This window comes from Malus sylvestris, chromosome 9, assembly GCF_916048215.2.
Source record: "Malus sylvestris chromosome 9, drMalSylv7.2, whole genome shotgun sequence".
NCBI lineage: Eukaryota > Viridiplantae > Streptophyta > Magnoliopsida > Rosales > Rosaceae > Malus > Malus sylvestris.
In genome coordinates, this window is record NC_062268.1 from 12556891 (window position 1) to 12578708 (window position 21818).

The 21818-nt window shown below is 34.6% G+C and overlaps 2 protein-coding genes across 3 annotated transcripts; one reads left to right on the plus strand and one right to left on the minus strand.

The window, feature by feature from the left end:
- The first annotated feature begins 9023 nt into the window (after window positions 1-9023).
- Window positions 9024-12401, plus strand: LOC126583762 (probable xyloglucan glycosyltransferase 5). Its single transcript, XM_050248277.1, has 5 exons — window positions 9024-10173; window positions 10341-10649; window positions 10744-11034; window positions 11175-11288; window positions 11380-12401. The coding sequence occupies exons 1-5, from the start codon at window positions 9478-9480 to the stop codon at window positions 12028-12030; spliced, it is 2061 nt and encodes a 686-aa protein (XP_050104234.1). The 5' UTR covers window positions 9024-9477; the 3' UTR covers window positions 12031-12401.
- A 3694-nt stretch (window positions 12402-16095) lies between these two features.
- Window positions 16096-21484, minus strand: LOC126633705 (uncharacterized). Of its 2 annotated transcripts, XM_050304280.1 has the most exons (9): window positions 21334-21484; window positions 20717-20939; window positions 19406-19468; window positions 19098-19234; window positions 18027-18064; window positions 17884-17929; window positions 17248-17412; window positions 16797-16934; window positions 16096-16595 (listed from the first exon to the last, which is right to left on the minus strand). In XM_050304280.1, the coding sequence occupies exons 1-9, from the start codon at window positions 21443-21445 to the stop codon at window positions 16420-16422; spliced, it is 1098 nt and encodes a 365-aa protein (XP_050160237.1). In that variant the 5' UTR covers window positions 21446-21484; the 3' UTR covers window positions 16096-16419. The 2 variants fall into 2 exon arrangements, with proteins under 2 accessions (XP_050160237.1, XP_050160238.1); XM_050304281.1 differs by lacking the exon at window positions 16797-16934.
- Window positions 21485-21818: the final 334 nt, after the last annotated feature.

The window sequence follows — 21818 nt, forward strand, 5'->3', positions numbered from 1 at the left end:
AGCGCCCCTTTAACTTGCAGTGGTAGTTCCCGCAAGGGCTTTGTCTATGGGCCAGATCGAGTTTTATTTTTCCTGAGGCCTTTAGAGAAGGCCCAATAATCTGTCAAAGGCCCAATGATCTGTCAATTCTAGTAAGGGTGGTCGGGGTCGGATTTGGTTCGATTTAGTCCTCAAACTACTAGCATAGATGAACCAAACCAATCAGTTTGGTGATCACTTTGGTTCGATTATTTCATTTCATGTAATCGATCAAAGTTTATATTATGAAATGGGATTTTGTAGACGGGGATTTACTGCAATAGTGAAAAGTAATTATGTTTATACACTATAGTGTGAATTCAATCCCCACCTATCTCTCTCCCCCCTAACAACCAACAATTCAATTTACTAACGCTATTGTTTGTCAAAAAGAAAAACGAAAAAACAAAGCAATAAGTAGACTTCAAGCACTCATCTGGAACAAGATTACACAAGTTCATAAAATCGTTAAACCATGTGTTACATGAAGATCATGTAAGAACAAAATCCGCAAATCATATTGGGACAAAGAGTACGATGCCAATGAGTCTAATCGCATCACCTAATCATCGCCATGATCCTAGAACACCAAGTGAAATAGATCTAGCAAATCAAATGACTCCACCCTTCACACGTAGATCCAAAAGAGATGTAGCACGCCAAAGAGAAATCAAACTAGAAAACTCTCCAAAAGAGAGAAATCAAAACCGAACTCCAAGAACCTTTATGAAAATTATTAAACTTAAACAAAATAAAAGGATAAAACCATGTCACCGCTCCACATCCTCCAGACATCCGAGAGCCATAACACTGCACCGACTAAACCCATAACATCGTACTAGCTAAACCTAATCCCAACGCAATCCGACATCTTCCTTGACTTCCAACTTCAACTCCATATCAAAAGTGATAACTCGATCTAAAATTATATGTTTACTGTGTGCTTGGGCCAAAATATGACAACTATCATGACGACAATTCGACACCAAAATAAAGCAAACAGAAAATAAGAGAAGGAAGAGATCCATAATGATTATCAAGAAGATTGCCTCCAACCTTAAAACCAAAGGCATGAGCCAACAACAAAAATTGCTTTACACTAAAGATAGAGAAATCGTGAGAGAGAGATGTCAATAAATTGATGATTAAGTTTTGTTTTGTTTTGTTATTAAATGATTGATGTCAATGTAAGAGTTGACCATTCATAGATTTTCATTCATGTACCAAAACAAATAAAATAATTTAGGTGGTATGGTTCAGTTTACAATCTATTAGTCATAGACCAAGGTCTCTTGAGTTAAAATCTCACATCTAGAGGTTTATTGAGATCTACGTGGGGACAATATCAGTGTATGCCATTCTTTTATTTAGCATTATTGTCTAATGATATTTTCATCTACTTGTAAGAGGTTCACAAGCAATACCAATTTAATATAAGAATATTTGGTGAGTTGAGCTTGATACCTAGTTATGGTTGTTCCACGTATTAAGTAAGAGGTATAATAAGGAAAAATCACACCTTAAGAGGTTTGGAATAAATTGTTTACACTACCAATAATTAGTTAATTCTAGATGAATTCTTTAAGATTATCTTCTAATTCTTTCCTTTTCGTTTTACATATTGCCTACATTTGGTGACCGAAGTGACATTGCGAAGATCACACCTTGATATTTTACGTTGTTCCAAAGTCAATATGATTTTGCACATTAAAGACTGAATTCATAGATGTAACAAAAAAAAAAGAAAAAGGCTGTGATCATAATTTCTTTTGCAAAGTTTTATTCGTTAAAGATTTGGGCACAACTCAATTAAAAGATAAATGGGAATGAAACTAGGGTTTGCCCCATCTCTCTGTTTATTCATGGTGGCCATAGAGCAGGTTTACATGTTTGTAGAGGGATGCGGGGGAAATTTACACTCATTATTTGGATCACAGTAACACATGTTTTTTCCATCTTTGTTCAGGTGGCAAAATCCACAATAGATTGCGCCAGTCATATGTTTCTTGCAGTAAGCGTCGCAAGGTGAAAATCTTTCACATGGCCCGATTTCATATGGGGGGATTTTTGCTAAGACGTAGCCTACAAGTTCAATACCAATGATTTATGTTATGACCAACGTTATCTGCACTACATGTACCGATTATATTGATCAGACGATATCGTTGATAAAAGTAGTATTGATCGCAAGAGAATTCCTTTACGTACCTGAGCTCAAAAGAAAGAAGGTAATGCAAAATAGCACCGAAAAACGTCCCACAAAGCTGACGGAAGCCATATTATCGAACGGATTCGTTAATATTGTTTGTTTTCTCGGTCTTTTTGCTCTGTTAGTAGAGTGTGATTGATAACTGAATCATGTAGTGAGAGCTTTGTATTTATAGTACATTAGATTTTCAAGTTGCAAGACTACTTTTGGAAATGAAAACCTTGTTCTAATTTATGAAGGTAATAAATTAAAATTTGCATCTCCACTAAATCTTTGCATTAAATGTAAGATTATATATAATCCTCTGTATACGTAATATATGGAGATTAATAAGAATTCCTCCTTATTAGTGTTGATTAGTAAATGGGATTTTAGATTTTAGGACTTAAATAAGATTCTTTTTAGATTTTAAGGTGAACGGTTTTCTAAATTTAATTAAAAATTTTATTTTCAAAACTTACCATATTTAAGAATTATAATACATTTATTATTTATAAACTTACCATCCGAAGTTCTCTACCCATGCATAATGTTTTTTTTTTGTGCCCTAATCATATTAATAGATAAAAGGGTGATTTTGTATAAAATCAATACAAAGTTAAATATTAACAATATACTATCAATATTTATGTTAATTATAAATATATCAATCATGTATTGTAATACTTAAATGCATCTAAAATAAACAAAAATTACAAAATATGCCACTATAGCTAGCTAGCACCCACTTGAACTTATATTTTTATATTTTGATTAATTTTTCAACCAACAATATTGTGTACACAAACATGGGTTATCCATCCAAATTGAGATTTGATTTTATCTTTCTTCTTCTGGGTTGTGCTCCTATTTACCGCATTTTTGCGAATATTCACTCTTATGAGACAATTTTTCCCAAAGGAAGAAATGATCCGCTCTTATCTCATAAGTGAAGTATGTGAATATGTTGCATGCCTCAAGCATAACAAATATATGGGTTCCAAACTTTGAAATCCCCAGATGTGGAGATTATAGAGTTCAAGCACGATTTAAATGACTATCCATAGTAATTTATAATTCAATTCTCTAAGTAATTCATCTTTGTTTGTTTGTCATGACAATAGACTTCTCGAAGAGGCACTTGTACCCAAGCATTGAGAATACTTATAAATAAGCAGGCGCATGAAAATGAGAATTGTTGGATCACAAACTGATGATACTCAATTATTATGATTATGGGCTCGTTTGGAAATGTTTTTAAAATTACTGAAATTACTTTTAGAGAAAATGATTTTGGATTCCAAAAGTACTTGAAGTGCTTTCTAGAATAAGCACCAGTTATGCGCTTCTTTCAAGAAGCATTTCAAGTATTTTTCTAGGATTCACTTGTGTTTTTACTAGGGATTGGTTACAAAAACATTTTCACTAAAAACGCTTTCAGTCATTTTAAAAACATTTCCAAACAAGCCCTATAGTAGCCATTTATATCATCAAGGGCTATTCAACCAAGTTTTGCTATTAATGTCGACAAAGTAAAAAGTTCACCAAATTGAAAAGATACAAATTCCATTTTTAAGAGTAATTGAAAAACTTGGAATAGGGGCCTATAGTTTATACCCCAAATGTCATTTTTTGGTGTTTATAATGAGTGAATAAACTCACTAATACGGCATGATGCTTCATAGTAGAGACATGAGTATATTTGTCATCATATATGTAACCACATTTATATAAATACAATGTTTCTTTAGACATAAACTTGTGGCATGTGGAGACTGCATACTAACCACTTGAGAATTTATTGTTGAAGAAATTTCTTAAAGAATGAAAATGCCGTGAAATCTTTATCAAAGATTTCAAAGGAATATCCTAAAGCTCAAAGTATGTACTCAGTAGTTGGTACCAATACATTGTACTCTATATAAGTTTGGTATAAATTGCATCAATGAGTACTTTTGTTAGTTCAAACTAAATTTACATTGATGCAATATACTGTTAAAGAATTCACATAATTGTATATTAATATTGAAAGCCTTATGAGGCTATTTTTATACATGGCTTATATTCGCCATGAGACTTAGTGAAGTGTTTATTTTTTCTTCAGCTTGTATATTTTGAAGTATATTTTTTCTTTTAGGATTTCTCTAACCTTTACAGGTATACAAAAAACTCATGCACTTCTTAGGATCAAGTTCTACCTAAGTTCAATTTCTTGAAAACAAAAGTCACATTACTTCAAACTTGACAAAGATGGCCAGTCGAATGAGGGCTTACTATCATTAGGGATAGGCACTTATCCAGCGAAGCTATTCATTAGGGGGAGTCTCAACTATATGCTGCAACAAAAATATATAAGCGATGTGCTCATTTCTCTTCGACTATAATTTTATCCCATTGGGTTTTTCCTAGCAAGGTTTTAGTGAGGTAGCATTATCGGCGTCCAACACCTTACTAGGGTTGGGTTCGGTTGGCTAAACGTGCCAAATTTCTTTTGCCACATGCCAGCTACATATACACAATTACCGAAAATCAGTTACCTTTAGCCAACCTATCTTTTTGCGGTTGCAAAAAATCGGTTCAGCCAAAATTATTGGCTGGTTCGATTGGTAGATGGCACAACTGATGGTTTTCAAATAATCTACAAAAACAATAGCTCATGACCATGCACCAACCCATGATCAACAAAGTAAAGAGAAAAAGAAGTTGCTGCTACAATTTTTCAATTGATGATAAGCCAACATAATCATGACTTAACAAATTAAAATGAAAATCAAATCAAAACTTAATAAGCCAAGAACAATGTCAGCAAACATAATTCAAATAGTTATAAGTTCACAAACTCAAAAGTCTAACTAATATAATTGTCTAAATTCAATTGTAGCAACTAATGCATAAACAAAAAACTTAAAATTCAAAAATATGGTTCTGGTTATAAGATTCCCTTATTATAATTCCAAAACAAATAACTTGTTTTGATAATGCAACATCATTGAAGTAGCAGCAACCAATGCATGTGAAATCTTCCATGAATCAATTCTTCGAAGCACTTGGAATTGATGTTCCTGCTTGAGATGTAGAACCAGCAACTATTTCAATTCAAATGTTACATAAAAATGCATCTACACTATTATTAAGAAAACCCTCATTGTCAACTTTTTTCCTATGTTGCCCTCACTTTTGATACACACTATTGACAAAATGAGGGCAAAATAATAATTTTGTACCTTTTGACAAAATGACAATCATATCCCTATTTTTCCTATTATACCCTCTTTTTTGAGATAATGACAATCATATTTTTTCAATTTTACCCTCACTTTTAATACACAATATTTACATAAGGAGGACAAAACAGTAATTATGTAATATTAAAAAAAATGCACTTATTAAGAGAAATTGTTCACACACACACAAAGTGTGTACTCTATGCTAGTGATTAGAATAAGAAGTAATATTGAATAATAAATTAAAAATATCAATAAACATTAGATTGAAGTACTATAATTAGAATTAGAAAACAAATTAGCAATACTTACATGTTTCCAGTTAGCATGTAAAAAACACATAAAATATCTAAATAGAAAAAAAAAAAATATATATATATATATATTTGTAGGTATGGCATACCGACGGTATACAAAATCCAATACCAAAGCCATACTATTAATTGTCGGTTCGGTATAATGTCAACCGATTATGAAAAAATGCCAAAACTATACCATACCATTATGAACCGACTGGTATGATTCGGTCAGTAAATCGATTTATGGCAAAAAAATTCACCCCTACACCTTACCAATATTTCTTAAAAGGTGCTTGATTCGTGTCCAATATGTTGTAAAAATTATTCAGGTGATTGTCTCGTAAATCTTGATCGTTCTCCATATGGTACTTATCACATTTGTTGTCAAAGTTCTTGTGTGGTTCAACGAAATGTTGATTTGCCAACAGCAGTGCACCAACTCAAAGGAATGATGACTCCAGTTTTAAATTACAAATTTGCCCACATGAATTGCATTGTCTTTACAGGTGAGTTCAAAATATAGCTTGATTTATTCATCAAAACGAAAAAATTAAAAAAAGATTTTTAAGTCAAAATGGTCCCTGAAATTGACAAAATTTTTCACTTTGGTCTCTAAGATTTGAAATCGATAGAAGTGAGCCCTGAGTTTGTCCACCATCAGTCGTTTTGGTCATTTCGTGATCTCTATTAAATAAGGATAAAATGACAAAAGTACCCTCAATTTTTGTCAAATCATTTTGGCCTATTATTCATTAATTGGAGGGTATTTTTTGTCATTTTGGTCCTTATTTAAATTAATTTTTTACGGTATGACCAAAATGATTGATGGTGGATAAACCACTTCTATTAATTCAAAATCTTAGGAACCACAGTGGGGAGTTATGTCAACCTTAGAAATTATTTTGACTGTAAACCTTAAAAAACATATAAAAAGAGAAAAATTATAATACAAGTTAATGTCTCCAAAGTCATACAACAAAGGTCAATAAAGAAGATAATTAATTTTAAGAAAGGTCAATAAAGAAGATAATTAGTTTTAAGAAAGGTCAATAAAGAAGATAATACCATTTGCATTACTGCATTTATTGAAGGATAATTTTCTTTCAATTGAGTAAAATGTAAAACTACAATAATCTAGGGCTAACAACTTTTTCCGAAAATTCCAAACCAAACAAAAAAAATTCTGATCTCATACCAAAAATTCTCAAACCAATAATACCGAAATTTTCTGGACTCCATATTGAATTGATCCAGAACTTTTGTACAAAAATCAGGATTACATATTTAATGGTTCAGGAATTCCAAACCGAAAAAAAAAATATATATATATATATATATTTATTTATTTATTTTGGTTGCATGCATGTTTAATTTAAGTAGTTTGATAGTAGACTATATTAGAAATAGAAGCATGAAATTAAGTAGTTTGAAACTTTGGAACGTCAATTTAACTTGGTATGAATGAATTGTTATTTCAATTAGTATGAGATAAAAAGCTTAAATTTTAATAAATATGAAATTAAGCAACAAAATTTAAGGCCAAAAGCCCAAATTTTTGCCCTCAATCCAAAAATCTCTAATTTTAGCCTAAAAAATCTAATCCCGAAATATCGAAAATATTTCGGCTACTTCGAAAATTGGGAATACTGAAATTTTGGTTCGAAATTGATCTTCAAATTCCCATCCCAAAATTTTCAGTTTAGGCTTCGGGATCCCATACCAAACCACCCCTACAATAATCAACTAGCTGTTAGTTCATTGGAGATTGTCTCCACTCGGTTGGAGAGGTTTGACTCATATAAATATGAGCATGGTACATATACTTATGATGATGAGTATGATAAACCAATATTACTGGCGCAATTAAAAAAAAAATCTTTATAAACATTTCATCGTTTGTTAATTAACAATAATCAAAATGAAAAATTGAGATTATAGTAGCAACCTAAAGAACATCAATACAATTTAGAAATGGGAAGAAACTAGTACTGGTTATACAACTTAACCAATTGCATTTTCTTTCTCTAGTTGCATGAGAAGAGAGACAAAGAACAAAAAGTATGCACTCAAACAGAGCCGTCCAATACAAACTGAAACTTAAGACGAAAATGCAATGAAGTCTTCCTAATTTAAAGTATATTAATATAATTTTTTTTAATAAACTAGTGAAATAAAAAAATATTATTATCCAATATACTAATCATCTCCACTACAGTATGACTTGAGACACAACATATTAGATTATACAGAGTAAAATAAATTTTTGATTTTTTCCTTTTTTTCGCGATGAGGAAGATTTTAAGATATATAAGAGTATAAAAACATAATTTAAAGTGCGACTCAGCATTATTAGTTTTGTTGAAAAACCTACTCTGATTTAAAACATATAACTTGCTTAGAAAGAATCTTAATCTCCTACTACTTCTAGACATAATCAATGTTGTCGAGCAAACTTCATGATTGTGATTTATGAACATGATGGACAATCTTTTTATTGCTTTACATGAAAAAGAAAACCTAAAAGCATTTTACTCGTATTTTTTTAAGACCACCGACACAATGCGTGCGTGTGTGTGAGTGTGTGGGGTTTGCCAAGAGATTGAGGTTAATTGTAAGACTTGGGATCTGCATTGTCAGTGGCCATTCCATTTTCTTGTCCTTTTTTTTATAAAATGGATTATATTCTGATTAAAGTTATAATTATTTTAATCACATGCTCATCTTCCTCATTATCTGCAACCTTAATACAAATTCCATACACCAATACCAACAAAGTGCTCTCTTTCTTTAACAAGAAGATGGCTGTCATGGATTTTCTAGTGTATTTTGAAGTATTATATGTTTTTTAAGGCTTTAACTGTTAAATTTGTATTTTCAAATATAATAATTGAGATCTAACAATTAAAAATTCAGAGTACACAACACTCCAGAACACTACATTCTTAAATTTATAAGGAGTGAGAAATTTAGTACAATATTTTTTCTTTTCAAAAATCGATATTCTAATATACTCAAGCACATCAAAGGAAACTCAATAAGAGCTGAATACATTGTTATGGTCAATTATCTTAACACGTAGTTAGCGAGGGATTTAATTATGTCTCATTATAATCTTCATCATCACTTTATTGTATTTATTTTCTGATTTTAGAAACTATTTAATTCCAGTCCAGCAAAGGGTAATATGTGGAAAGGCGACATTAGGTCTCGGTTTTGTTTCTATAGTAGTGGATTAATCAAGCGACTGTTGATGCCCCCACATGAATTAAACGTTTAACAAAATTCTTAAAAAAAAACAAAAGAAAACATTTCCCCACAAAAGTAATTTCCCATTTCTGGTAGCTTGCGGAGCTTTATCATATGTTGGTCAGTGTTCAATGAGAAACCATTCACACACACTCTCTGTCTGTCTCTCTCTCTCTCCCTCTCTCTCTCTCTCTCTCTGCCTTTCTGCATTGCTGCATTTGGTTTGAACTGGTTTTTGTCAAGTTGTTGCAGTTTGTGATCGATTCTTTTGTACCAGTCCTCAAATGGGTTTGTGAGTTTTCTCACTTTTGGTTTCTGGGTTTCAATATTTTGTGCCAAATTTTCAGTCTTTAGTGCTGGTTCTGCTTTATGTGCTCAGTTCTGAAATGGGTTTTTGAGATTTTCAATGTTGGGATCTGGTTGCTGTGGATTTACTGTTCATAGTTGGATTTCTGTTTTTTTACTACTTCAGAAGTAAAAGTTTGAAGCTTGAGAGCAAAAAATGGCTCCAAGCCTAAATTTTTCAAGGTGGTGGGGAAAGGAGAGGACTAGTAAGGGAAATCCAGTGGTGGTAACAATGGAGAACCCTAATTACTCAGTGCTGGAGATAAACGGTCCAGATGAAGTTTTCAGGCCAGTTGATAAGGACAGAGGGAAGAATGCTAGGCAATTTACATGGGCTTTGCTTCTAAAAGCCCACAAAGCTGTTGGCTTTGTTTCTTGGATTGGAAACATTGTTTGGTCATTGCTTGGTTCAATTAAAAAAAGATTGATTTTTGGGACTGTGGAGACTGAGAAATCTGGAAAAGGGAGGATTTTGTATAGGGTTATTATGGTGTTCTTAATGATGGCTTTGGCTTTTCTGGCTTTTGAATTCATGGCTCACTTCAAGGGTTGGCATTTGCATATCCCACAGAGTTTGGAGATTAGAGGATGGCTTCACTCGATTTACTTTTCGTGGTTGGAGTTCCGGGCCGGCTACATTGCTCCTGCAATTCAGGGTTTGACTAACTTCTGTGTGGCTCTCTTCTTAATCCAGTCCGCCGACCGGATGCTGCTGTGTTTAGGTTGCTTCTGGATCAAGTTTAAGAAGATTAAGCCAAAGTTTGAAGTTCCATTGAAGTCAGACGATTTGGAAGCTCCAGGATGCAATTATCCGAAAGTTCTTGTTCAAATTCCTATGTGTAATGAGAGAGAGGTAACAATCCAATTCTTTTTCGGGTTATTGTTTGATAAAATTACTAATTTGGAAAGATTACTAAAAATGTGTATAACTGTAGAAATTGATGTTTTACTGTTTTACTAGTTTTCATAGATCATTCATTCTGTTGGTGACAATGAATGTAACAAAAAATGTATTATTAGGTATATGAACAATCTATTTCAGCAGTCTGCCAACTCGATTGGCCGAAAGAACGCTTGTTGATTCAAGTTCTGGACGACTCTGATGATGAGAGCATACAATGGTTAATTAAGGGGGAGGTAGCCAAGTGGAACCAAAGGGGTGTCAATATCATCTATCGCCATCGTTTGGTCAGAACCGGTTACAAAGCTGGAAATCTCAAGTCTGCAATGAATTGTGATTATGTAAAGGACTATGAGTTTGTTGCAATCTTTGATGCCGATTTCCAGCCAAACCCTGACTACCTCAAGCTCACAGTTCCCCATTTTAAGGTGGCTAGATCTCATTTAGCTCTTTCTCTATGGTTTCTAGCTATTTCTGCTTTAGGTGACTGATTTTTGTTTGGAATTCTAACTTATGTGGTAGGACAATCCTGAGCTCGGGTTAGTTCAGGCTAGGTGGTCTTTTGTCAACACAGATGAGAACTTGTTGACACGCCTCCAGAACATTAATTTGTGCTTCCACTTTGAGGTTGAACAGCAGGTTAATGGGGTTTTCCTCAATTTCTTTGGTTTCAATGGTACTGCTGGAGTTTGGAGAATCAAAGCACTTGAAGAATCTGGAGGCTGGCTTGAGCGTACAACAGTAGAAGACATGGATATAGCAGTTCGTGCCCATCTTTGTGGTTGGAAATTCATATTCCTCAATGATGTCAAGGTAACCTTACCTGATCCTATGTTTAGTTTCCGACTATTTGGATTCTTCGTTATCTATTTTCTACCTTATCAGAAGCCATTTTCCATTTTGTGAATAATATAGTCAAATGATTTCTCAAGTTTAAGAAACTGATTTTTCAGGTACTTTGTGAGCTTCCAGAATCTTATGAAGCTTACAAAAAGCAACAACATCGTTGGCATTCTGGTCCCATGCATCTTTTCCGTTTGTGCCTTCCAGCAATTATTAGTTCTAAGGTAATGTTGCAATTTGATTCTTCTCTTTGATCAATGTATTGCCCTGAATCAGACCGTTCTGAGAATAACACTACTAAATGCCATATTGCAGATGAAGTTCTGGAAGAAAGCAAACTTGATACTACTATTCTTTCTTCTTAGGAAGTTAATTCTCCCATTTTATTCTTTCACATTGTTCTGCATAATTCTTCCTCTGACAATGTTTGTCCCCGAAGCCGAGCTATCCATGTGGGTTATCTGCTATGTGCCTGTATTTATGTCATTCATGAACATTCTTCCTTCCCTTAGATCTTTCCCCTTCATTGTCCCTTACCTCCTGTTCGAAAACACAATGTCCGTGACCAAATTCAACGCTATGGTTTCCGGTTTGTTCAAGTTGGGGAGCTCGTACGAATGGGTTGTCACCAAGAAGGCAGGTCGGTCATCGGAGCCGGACCTGCTAGAATTAGAGGAGAGGGAAACAAAGGCCATGATTCACCCACAACTCTACCGAGGAACATCAGATAGTGGCCTCTCGGAGCTCAACAAATTAAAAGAGCATCAAGAAGCTGCTCCGAAACCTCCTCCTGTGAAGAAACTGAACAAGATATACAAGAAAGAGCTAGCTCTGGCTTTCTTACTGCTTACTGCTGCACTTAGGAGCCTCCTATCAGCACAAGGAGTACACTTTTACTTCCTTCTATTCCAAGGTGTGTCATTTTTACTGGTGGGTCTTGACCTAATTGGTGAGCAGATGAGCTAGAGATTTGAGGTAAAAAAAATCATGGTAAAAGTTAAAAATAAAGGGTGAATAAGAGAATGCTTGGTGTCCAAGACTGGAACAGGTGGATGCAAAATAGCTCCTTCTCATTAAAATTGCCCATATAGATTCTTTTCTAGCTATTTTTTTGTCCTTTTGAATATTTTTTCTTGGTTTATTTGTGACATACGAAAATTATCGGTGAGTTCTATTTCCATATAAGAATGTAGGTTTTTTACAGTTTTATCCTTTGTATTGCTGCTTCTGTGTGGAGTGTTCTTGGAGGAGCCAGATAGGTTTGTTAATTGTTTGAACTTTCAGATTTTACACATGTATAACTCTCTGTATATTGCATTAGTTGAATTGATACTGCACTCTCTCTCTCTCTCTTTCTCTCTCTCTCTCAAATTTTTCCCCAAAAAACGATATTTTAAACTACTGTAACTTAAAGAGGAAGGAAAATCGAACTCTGGTGCAACCATACTCTATTGTATCTGTCCATTTGTAAAAGGAGTTTGTCTCTTGGGAAAAAAAGGGCGAGCAAAAAATAGTGTCGGCAGGCAACGGGGGTGGCCTTTAAGTATGCCCTGTTTATGGACATTGAACCCCACAGATCTGTCTTAACTATCTTGCCACTAGTAATAATAAAGGGTTTGTGGTTGCGGATGTGTGCCAATCCTTGTTGCGATAAAGGGACGAATGATGGTGGTAGTAGATGCACAAAGAAAAAGAAGCCCTACCTCATGGAAGCCGTGTGGACCTCTCATCGCCCACTTCCAATGCATTCATTTTCTTGTGATTTATATTTGAACACTTTTGAAGCGAAATATTACTATGCTTTGGTGTATGCTATATATCTGGACTTTTTGCCGATAAATTTTAGCTGTTGGATTTTTAATTACAGATCTAACGATAAATAATTCTAGTATAAAAGATACAACGGAGCATGGTAGAAAATTTTCGTCTTGAATTCAACTTTTGCATTTGTTTGCCCAAGTTTGACCGATGTTTTGTTTTTCTAAAATGACCAAAATACCCCTCCCATCATAAATAGATTATGGGGTTACAACTGCCGAAGGATTTTGTGTTACATGATGATGAGAGGCAAAGGGATCCTAAAGTAAAGCATCAAAAGATCCCCAAATAAATGCATGTATAAGTAGGTTGATGGGGTGTCATGCTTATCTTTTGATTCTTTTCTATGCTGTGTGGAAGATTATAAGGAAATGGAGGGCTCTAATTCTATTGCTTAATTAAAGAAAGAGTTGGAAAATGAATTTGCAAGAAGAGTCAATTTTTTGTCACATTAGAGAGAATCGAATTCAGAACCTTTAACTTTCCTTGCCACTTGAGAATTAGGGTAACCCGAAGACTTCAAACTTTCCTCTAATCATCCCATGAACCTTGAACTTTCCTCGACTCTTAAGAATTGGGGTAACCCTAAGACTTAAAACTTCCCTCTATTCATGTTGAAACAAACGTTTTGTTTCCTTTATGTCAAAAGAAAGCTTTGGATTTCCTTGCCTTCCTCCATTGACATTCTTTTTTCTTCTTTTGAATACAACAACATGTGAACCTACTTTTTCCTTTCATCCTCACAAACCATAAACTTTACTACCTATTACTGAAGTAAAAATGTCATTTTTTTAAGAGTAAATTTTAGCAATGGTCCATCAACTTTAATCAAATTGGAGTAATGGTCCCTCAACTAAAAATCCATTACCATTGGTCCCTCAACTTATCAAAATGTGTAACTATAGTCATTTTTATCAAGTTCGTCAAAATTTTGTCAAAATAAGTTATGTTGGAAAAACCATTTATATAATTAGGGTCCCTCAACTCATCAAGTGTGTAATTATGGTCATTTTCGTCAACTACGTCAAAATTTTTGTCAAAACGAGTTATGTTAGAATGATCATTGTGTCAATTGGGTTAAAGTTAAGGGATTATTTCTCCAATTGAATTAAAGTTGAGGGACCAATGGTAATGAATTTTTAGTTGAGGGACCATAGCTGCACGTTTTGATGAGTTGAGGGACCAATGGTAATGAATTTTTAATTGAGGGATCATTGCTCCAATTGAGTTAAAGTTAAGGGATCATAGCTACAATCTACTCTTTTTTTAATCCGTGTGCTATGATTGTTCAAGATTGAAAGTGTCAAAAGCAAATAGACGGGAAAATACTAGCACTAGTCGCACATGCGTCCAGATTGATCTTAGCCGTCCATTGTAGCATGCACTCCCCATTACGAGGAGGACTTGGTCATCTTCCCTTCCAATTTATAGTGTGGAGACAAAGCTGGGGGACCTGCAAAACAAGCTAAATAACAAAATGAGGATTTTGATTCGATTCATTCTCTGTAAGTTGCAGAATAATGGGTCCGTTTTACTCTTGTCAATAATACAATGAAGAAAATTATGAAGTTTCCACAAAAGGTGACAAACTGATGATTTTATTACTATTTAGTTTTTACTCTTTTTTAACTGAAAATAAAAAACGGAAATTCATTTTTTCCGAGGTTTAAAAAAATGAAGTAATTTTCACACATCATTTTAATCTTTTACACACCCATGTTTAATCATGATTTTTGCATTTAATTATTCAATCTGATAACTATAAATAAGGAGGGATGTGTGAGAAGCTAAAAAAGGCGTGTGAATGTGACTTAGTAGTACGGTATGATATTCTACTTTACTTGTAAGTGAGAGGCTTAGGTCTGATTCTTGCCAAAGTCGAATTTGAACCATATTATTGCTAGCCCATTGTGAGGCTTAACTCATGCCCCCACCCCTTTGTGTAGATAATATTATTTGTTCAAAAAAAAAAAGTGAAAATCACATTCTTTTCGAAATTTGGCTTTCAAATTTTCTTTTCTTGAAAACTGAAAATAATTCCAAAATAATAAAAACTGAAACAGTTAGCAAACGAGTTTAAATAAATAATTTTATGTGAACAAATTAAATAAATAAATAATAGAGAAATACAGAATCAAACACATGGAGCCATTAAAGAAGAGTGTCTTGTAGCATCGATGAATATATGAAGGATAAAACCAGATGAGGCCTACTGGTTTTGGAAGATTCTGGCCTACTACCACGCCCCATGTTTCTTGCTGATTTACTCCATATGTGCATGTCGATCGAGAGAAGTTGACAGCCCATTCGGCCATATGCATACTTATCACAACACACCAACACACATGATTCCAATACAAATTATTGCAATACATGTTTTGTTTTTTGTGAAAGAAAAAACGAATTATATGGTTTTCATATACAAGCGATATTAAATAAGAGATTTTCGAACTTGGGAGTTTAGGTTAAAGAGTGAATGTTCTTACTAGTCGAGTTACAAATCCTTTACAAAAACAAATACATAGGTGAGGTAAAAGAACTTTCATGCAACATAACGCATGAAAAGACGAGAGAAACTTACCTGTAATTCAATAGAGCAAGTTTAATTATATGTTGAGTTGCAAGTAAATTAAGTTTTTCTCGTAGTTTGGTGCAAATCAGTGTAACATATGAGTTTCGATGTACACTGAGTTACAGGTTAGTACCGCTCGTCCTTCCGTTTAGTGTGCATTTTTCACATGCCTTATTGCTCTCATGTGATTATTGATTTGATTATTTGATTATCAACATAACCACATGCTTCTTAGCTAAGTGCTACAAGGAATTTACAACTCGAGGCATCATCCTTTGCTAAATGAAAGTCCATTATTGTAGCTCTTATGTTCTTTAAAACCTTCTTTGCAATTAGATCATACGACATCGATCATTCCTCTAAGTTGGTGTTGTATTCATTTTAGTAGAAAGTTTTCATGTGCTGCATGTCCTCTACCAGTCTACCTAATGTCCTGCCCAACCCTACTACAAATATACGTACAATCACGGGATTTTCTAGTATGCTCCGAAGCATTCTATACACTGGTGCTTTTGGTTGTTAGATATTTGGTCAAAGACCAGTGACCGAGATCTAACAGCCAACAATCCCAGTGTACATGATATGCCGCAACATTGTAAAATTTTCATATAATCACACCTATTTCCAGCCAGCATCAACCGTTTTTAACTTTGAAAGTAACATTTGCCTTAATTCAATCCTTGAATCATTTTATGTTGGAGCAACAGAAGGGTGTCGTATACCTGAATTCATCGAAAATAAATGCAGTGACGTGCGAAAACAAACGCTTTAGAAACTCTACTTGTAAATTCAAATCAATGTGAATCACTTACTGTTGGCTTTGACTAACAGGAACTGATCTTTATATTGATCCCTACCCGCTGTCCTTTCTGTGCTTGTTTTCTCAACGCCTTACAACATGATCTACCGAGGTATAATTGATTACAGCGTAACCTTTCTCCTTTCCCTTAACTTCACGAGAACAGTTACTGATTTTCTCTACGAGCAGAATAATCTTTCACCATCAAAATATCGGAGCATAACTTTTGTGGCACCTGTTGTAGTTTCCTTCCTTCCTGCCATGCTTGCCCAACTGAAACGCCTGGCCCCAGATGGCGAACATACACAACCACCTGATCGTTGAAAGGATATGGATGTTTGACTGAAACAGCAAAATGAAAACATTGCGAAATTACATACAGTTATATATAGTTTGTTACTGTTATTAATGGATGTCATACAGATATTACAAACCCAAAACAAACTTCTCATATGGAAAATAAGCTTGAGCTTGGGTGATTAAGGGTCCTACTCCTAGGCTTGAGCAAGCAGGCAATTTAATGGCAAACAGCCGGTACCATACCTAATCCCCTTAATGGAAAAAACAGCTCACTGGCAGTTGCTATGACAAGGCAGTTTCGGTGCTTGCTAAAAGTAGGTAGAGCTGATACAAGAACTGGAAGTGGGAATGTGATGGGAACCGAAATCATAAATATTGTACCTTGTAATATATTCAACGTATCGGTAAGAATGGTTAGTCTATTCGAAAAAGATAAGGTTAGAATGGTCAGGTATATACAATATGTGTGTTATGTATGCACCACGTGTATAATTGTACATGTATAGGGCTCCTCCGTCTTAGGGCCTCTCTGTCTAACTTATTAGATCAAAACATCTCTTCACCTTTGTTTTTCTCTCGTATTTCTTAGCTTTTCCATGGGGGAAAAATGGGAGCAATTACCATGAAACAATTAAATTCCGAACAAACTGTTCTAATAATACCGCACTGCATTGGATATAAGGAAAATATATACCTGGTCTTGGAAAACCTTCTGGGTATTCTTGGAGGTCAAACAGTCCATCCCCAAATTCATACGCTAGATCACAAGGTTGTTCAGTTGGCATTACTTCCTTAAGCTGTCTCACCACGAAGTACAATGGACTAAAGGAATTTGCAAGTCCGGTTAAAAATGATCCACCTGATTCATTACGATAATTGTACAGAGTTGTATAAAAAAACACCTTAATAAGTAGTAACAAATCAACATTTAGTTTTGGAATTGCAAACCATGCAATGACAGAGTAGACATAACGTAAACCATACATAAGAAACACATGTTGGGGCACTATAAGAAACGTCAAGAATCGTGTTTAACACCACTGCCTTACACAATTTACCAAACTTTAACCTATCAGAGCAATCCACTCCCTCTGCGATGCCTCCTAATCAAATCTATAATGTTTCTGTTACATCAGCCCATCTGTTGTTGGACCATTCTCTAATGTCAGCCTTAATAGTTGAACTGTAAATGGGCCAACCCCCATGACTATTAAGAAGCAAGGGACTGTCCCCAACATAAACTTCAATTTAATGCTAACTTTCAATTCGATAGATGTATAATAAAATATAATAAATTCAATAATAAAATCATGGAGGGTAAAGAAATTACCAATAAATCGTCCATAAATGTTCCCGTCTGTGCTAGAAAATATTGCCTGAGATTTGCAGAACATCCAATTTTGCAGTCCCAACAATTCATGCATATACAAAGAGATAGAAGAAAGCAAAAATCAATAGGATTAGAGGAATTACCTTCTGGAAAGAGTTTATCCAAGAAATGGGCATTGGTCCTATTAAAGAGATCAGCGTCAAACTCTTTACAAGGTAACATAATGAACAGGTTAAAATACGCAATCGGAAGTTTGAGAAATGCCAAATAATCATTCAAATGTGATCAGAAATGGGCTATTTGCTCATCTTAATCAGCAGGTGGATTTTTAATGTCATACAATTAGAAGATTTCATGTTTTTAACATCTTTAGTTTGATAAAGAGTAAACTAATAAACTACTCCATCGAACGAGTTACAGTGATTTTTGAAAAGCACTAATGGGGACATTAGGCCATCTCCAACCGAAGGATCCAGAGGGCCGAAAATAGCCCGAAAACCGCCTCCAACTGAGGGCTAGGCCAGAGGGCTGTGGAATCTGAGAGGGCCCCACGGAATTGGAGAGGGCTGGAGGGTTGGAGGGCTGGTTGCAAGCAGCCAGCCAGCCAGCCCAGGGCTGGCCAGAAAACCGCTTAATCCTGTCGGTTATAACTGACAGGAATACATTTACATTAAATACAATGTATTCCTGTCGGTTAACTGACAGGAATTTTTAAAAAGAATTTTGAATCCAACTGCTAGCTGGCGCCAGTTACCGTTGGATTCAAATATTTTTTTTTTTTTTTTTTAAGGTTTTTTGGGCCTTTTTTTTAAAATTCTTTTTTAATTTAAGTTAAAGTTGTTTTCAAATTTAATTTGTAGTTTTTAAATTTAATTTGTCATTTTTAAATTTTAGTTGTAGTTTTTAAATATAAGTTGTAGTTTCTAAATTTAAGTTGTTGTTTTTAAATTTAAGTTGTTGTTGTTTTAAAAATAATAAATTATGTTTGGCCCTATGACCCTCGGTTGGAGACGATTTTTGGTGACAGGGCTAAAACAAGCCCTCTGACCCTCTGACCCTCGGTTGGAGACGGAAGCAAATATGGTCCTATACTGTTCATTAAAATATTAATATTTTGGAGGATCTTGGAGGGCCAGAGGGCTAAAACGAGCCCTCTGGCCAGCCATCGGTTGGAGATGCTTCCAGTTTAAAAGGGCTTGATTTACATGACCTACCTCCACTTGTTCGGCAATTATAATATTCAAGAGATGTTACACCATCATCATTAGACAACAATGTAGATGCACTTCTCTTGGCTAAGTTGGGATCGCCGTATCGTGTGCCAGCTATCTCCCAAGCTCTTGATACAAGCCTGCATTACAAGTGCCCAAACATCAGTGACTCTAAAATCTAAATTCCACCTTATTAAAATCATAGAGAGAAATGCTATGCAAAATATCCAAGCATCAAGTGCTTTGATTCTAATTTTCTACATAACTTAGTAGGCTACTATACTAAGCTGATATTTGATGAATATCATTACCTTGGTTCTACCAAGCGCAGAAGTCGATAACGCCTTTCTGGAGGAATATCATCAATTTTTTTCCTAACAACACCAGACAAACATTTTTGAACAGTAATAATAGATTAAGAAATCCAAATGGAAATAATATCTACTATCTACCAATTAGAATTAGGGACAAATGATGTTCACTAACCACTCAACCAGTTACTAGTCAAATTCAAAATTGATAAACCAACTTAAACACGACCCTTTTAAAAGAATTTATACATATCAAATAAATCTGCCGCTAGGCTAGTGGCACTGAAGCCATGAAGAATTTCTTATCTTTCTCATCCGATGAATGAAATTAACTTACAACTGAGCTTATATAATGAGCTGAAAAACTTTGGCTAATCAAAACAGAATCTAACTAATCAAAACTGTACCGATAGTAGTTTTAACAATCCCAACTTATTTGACTAATGGTGACTCTATTGACTTGCTGGCTAGGATCCAAGTGATGACTAGTATTCTTTGACTCTGGGGCTTTCTCTTCAGGTTCTATGTTTTAAACTTTCACAGACATAGGGTCAACAGCCTTCAAACTGAATCCACTTGCATGATTTTCGCACCAAATAAAAAATCTATGCATAACAAGCCTACACACAGCTCAACCATAACTCTAGTAAATGTACATAATGTCCGACTAACATGATAGAAAATGTAACAAAATGGACTTTCTTATTATTCACAATCTGCAAAAACTTTAAAGACAGTTAATGTTACCTATAGTTATAAATTATAATTATTACTACTAAATAAACGTTCTTATCTGAGGATTCATGCGGTTAAAGGGAAATAGATGTTATTTCTTATCCTAGTCAAATGAACCACAGCCTATTCTGTAGACTCAAAGAAAATAAAAACTTCAGTCAAACTAACCTAATCTTACTTAGTTCCTCATTTAAATTGTTTTCATTTTACGAGATAGTAGTATATCCCATATGCAGGATAGTACTATATCGCATATGCAGACAAGGGAAATATGTGCAAGTTTTAATGGCACGCTGTTAATCGTTTAACTGTATGATGAAGTCAAATTGATCAATGGCGTCCATAATCATCATGCGTTGATCTTATGCAAGCAAAGGTGACACTCCCTATACATGTGTGTTATATATACAACACTCGTACTTTTTCTCGGCAATTTCACAACCAAGGGGAGTAACTTGAAATTACTAAAATTCGCACTGACATTACATACAAAAAAATAATAAGTCAATCAAGTGAATGAGAAAATAACTCAAACAAAGTTTCGGAACGAAAGGGTCATAACAATTCGATACTAACCAAAGATATGCAGCAGGATTGTAGGAAGCCGAGTCCAAAGGAATCAACTCCTTAGGAGGATCAAGAAACGTGACAACATCTTGCTCGTCCAAGTAAGCTTTTTTCCCACTTGGAAGATATTCATATGGCTTCTCATCCCACGAAGATACGTACCCTCTCCCGCCTCCATTGACAGCACAAATCACACCACAATGCAAAGACCTATTTTCGTATAATCGAAAACCTACACACCCAATTAAACACGATAATCACTTATCCATACATGTACATACAATTCTAGCACAACTAAAACCAACAAGGCAGAACCAAAAGAGCATAACCTGCAGCTACAACACACAAATCACATGGCTGGTTGGTTGCCGAGAAAACAAAAGAATATTGAAAATTTGAGCTTCATTTTTTGCAGTTACTTCGGACGCACTGGAACCGAAAGACTGAAATTTTAGCTAAATCGAACAAGGAGCTGATTGTTAGCATTTCATTGAAGTTCTGGGTTATCTTCTCACTGGGCAAACGTATCTCCGCAACCAAACAGGAGGAAAAAAGCTTTCAATTTTTTTAATTTTTTTTGGGAAATTGAGTTGTGGAGTTTGGATGGGAGTGAAGAAAGAACTCACCTTTGACGGAATTATATCGAAGAAGCGGAGACCGTTGGCGAGGGAAGTTGATTTGGCGGGAAATGGGTGATGCGAAGGGACGAACGGGACTGTTGAAGGTTGCTGCCGCCATTTGCTTCTCATTGAAGTGGAAAAGTTCTTGGAAAACAAAATAAAAGAAGGAAAGTTTTAACGAAAAGTTCATGGTACTCTTTATTTTAACGAAAAATCATATTTTTACACTAAAAGGTCAAACTTGATACTATTCTCTTTACCCTTTATTTTGTCCTTATCATTAAAACTTAAAGTTTTCAGGTATTTTTCATTAGTTTTTCTTAAAAGAAAAGGTTTTACCTTGTTTCATTTTTTACTTATCTTTCATAAGGGTAAATTACGGTCTAACCCCCTAAACTATCACCGCATATAAAATTGACTCTCTAAATTAATTTTTTGATAAATTAACTCCTTGAAGTACTTAAAATTAGTCAATTAAACCTTTTCCGTTA

Coding starts and splice junctions, on each gene's coding strand:
- LOC126633705 (XM_050304280.1), bottom strand. CDS start 21,445: ATGGCGGCAGCAACCTTCAACAGTCCCGTTCGTCCCTTCGCATCACCC. Junction 19,235..19,405: donor CTGCGCTTGGTAGAACCAAG/GTAATGATATTC, acceptor CTTGTAATGCAG/GCTTGTATCAAGAGCTTGGG. Junction 17,930..18,026: donor GGATAAACTCTTTCCAGAAG/GTAATTCCTCTA, acceptor TGCAAATCTCAG/GCAATATTTTCTAGCACAGA.
- LOC126583762 (XM_050248277.1), top strand. CDS start 9,478: ATGGCTCCAAGCCTAAATTTTTCAAGGTGGTGGGGAAAGGAGAGGACT. Junction 10,174..10,340: donor CTATGTGTAATGAGAGAGAG/GTAACAATCCAA, acceptor ATGTATTATTAG/GTATATGAACAATCTATTTC. Junction 10,650..10,743: donor TCACAGTTCCCCATTTTAAG/GTGGCTAGATCT, acceptor CTTATGTGGTAG/GACAATCCTGAGCTCGGGTT.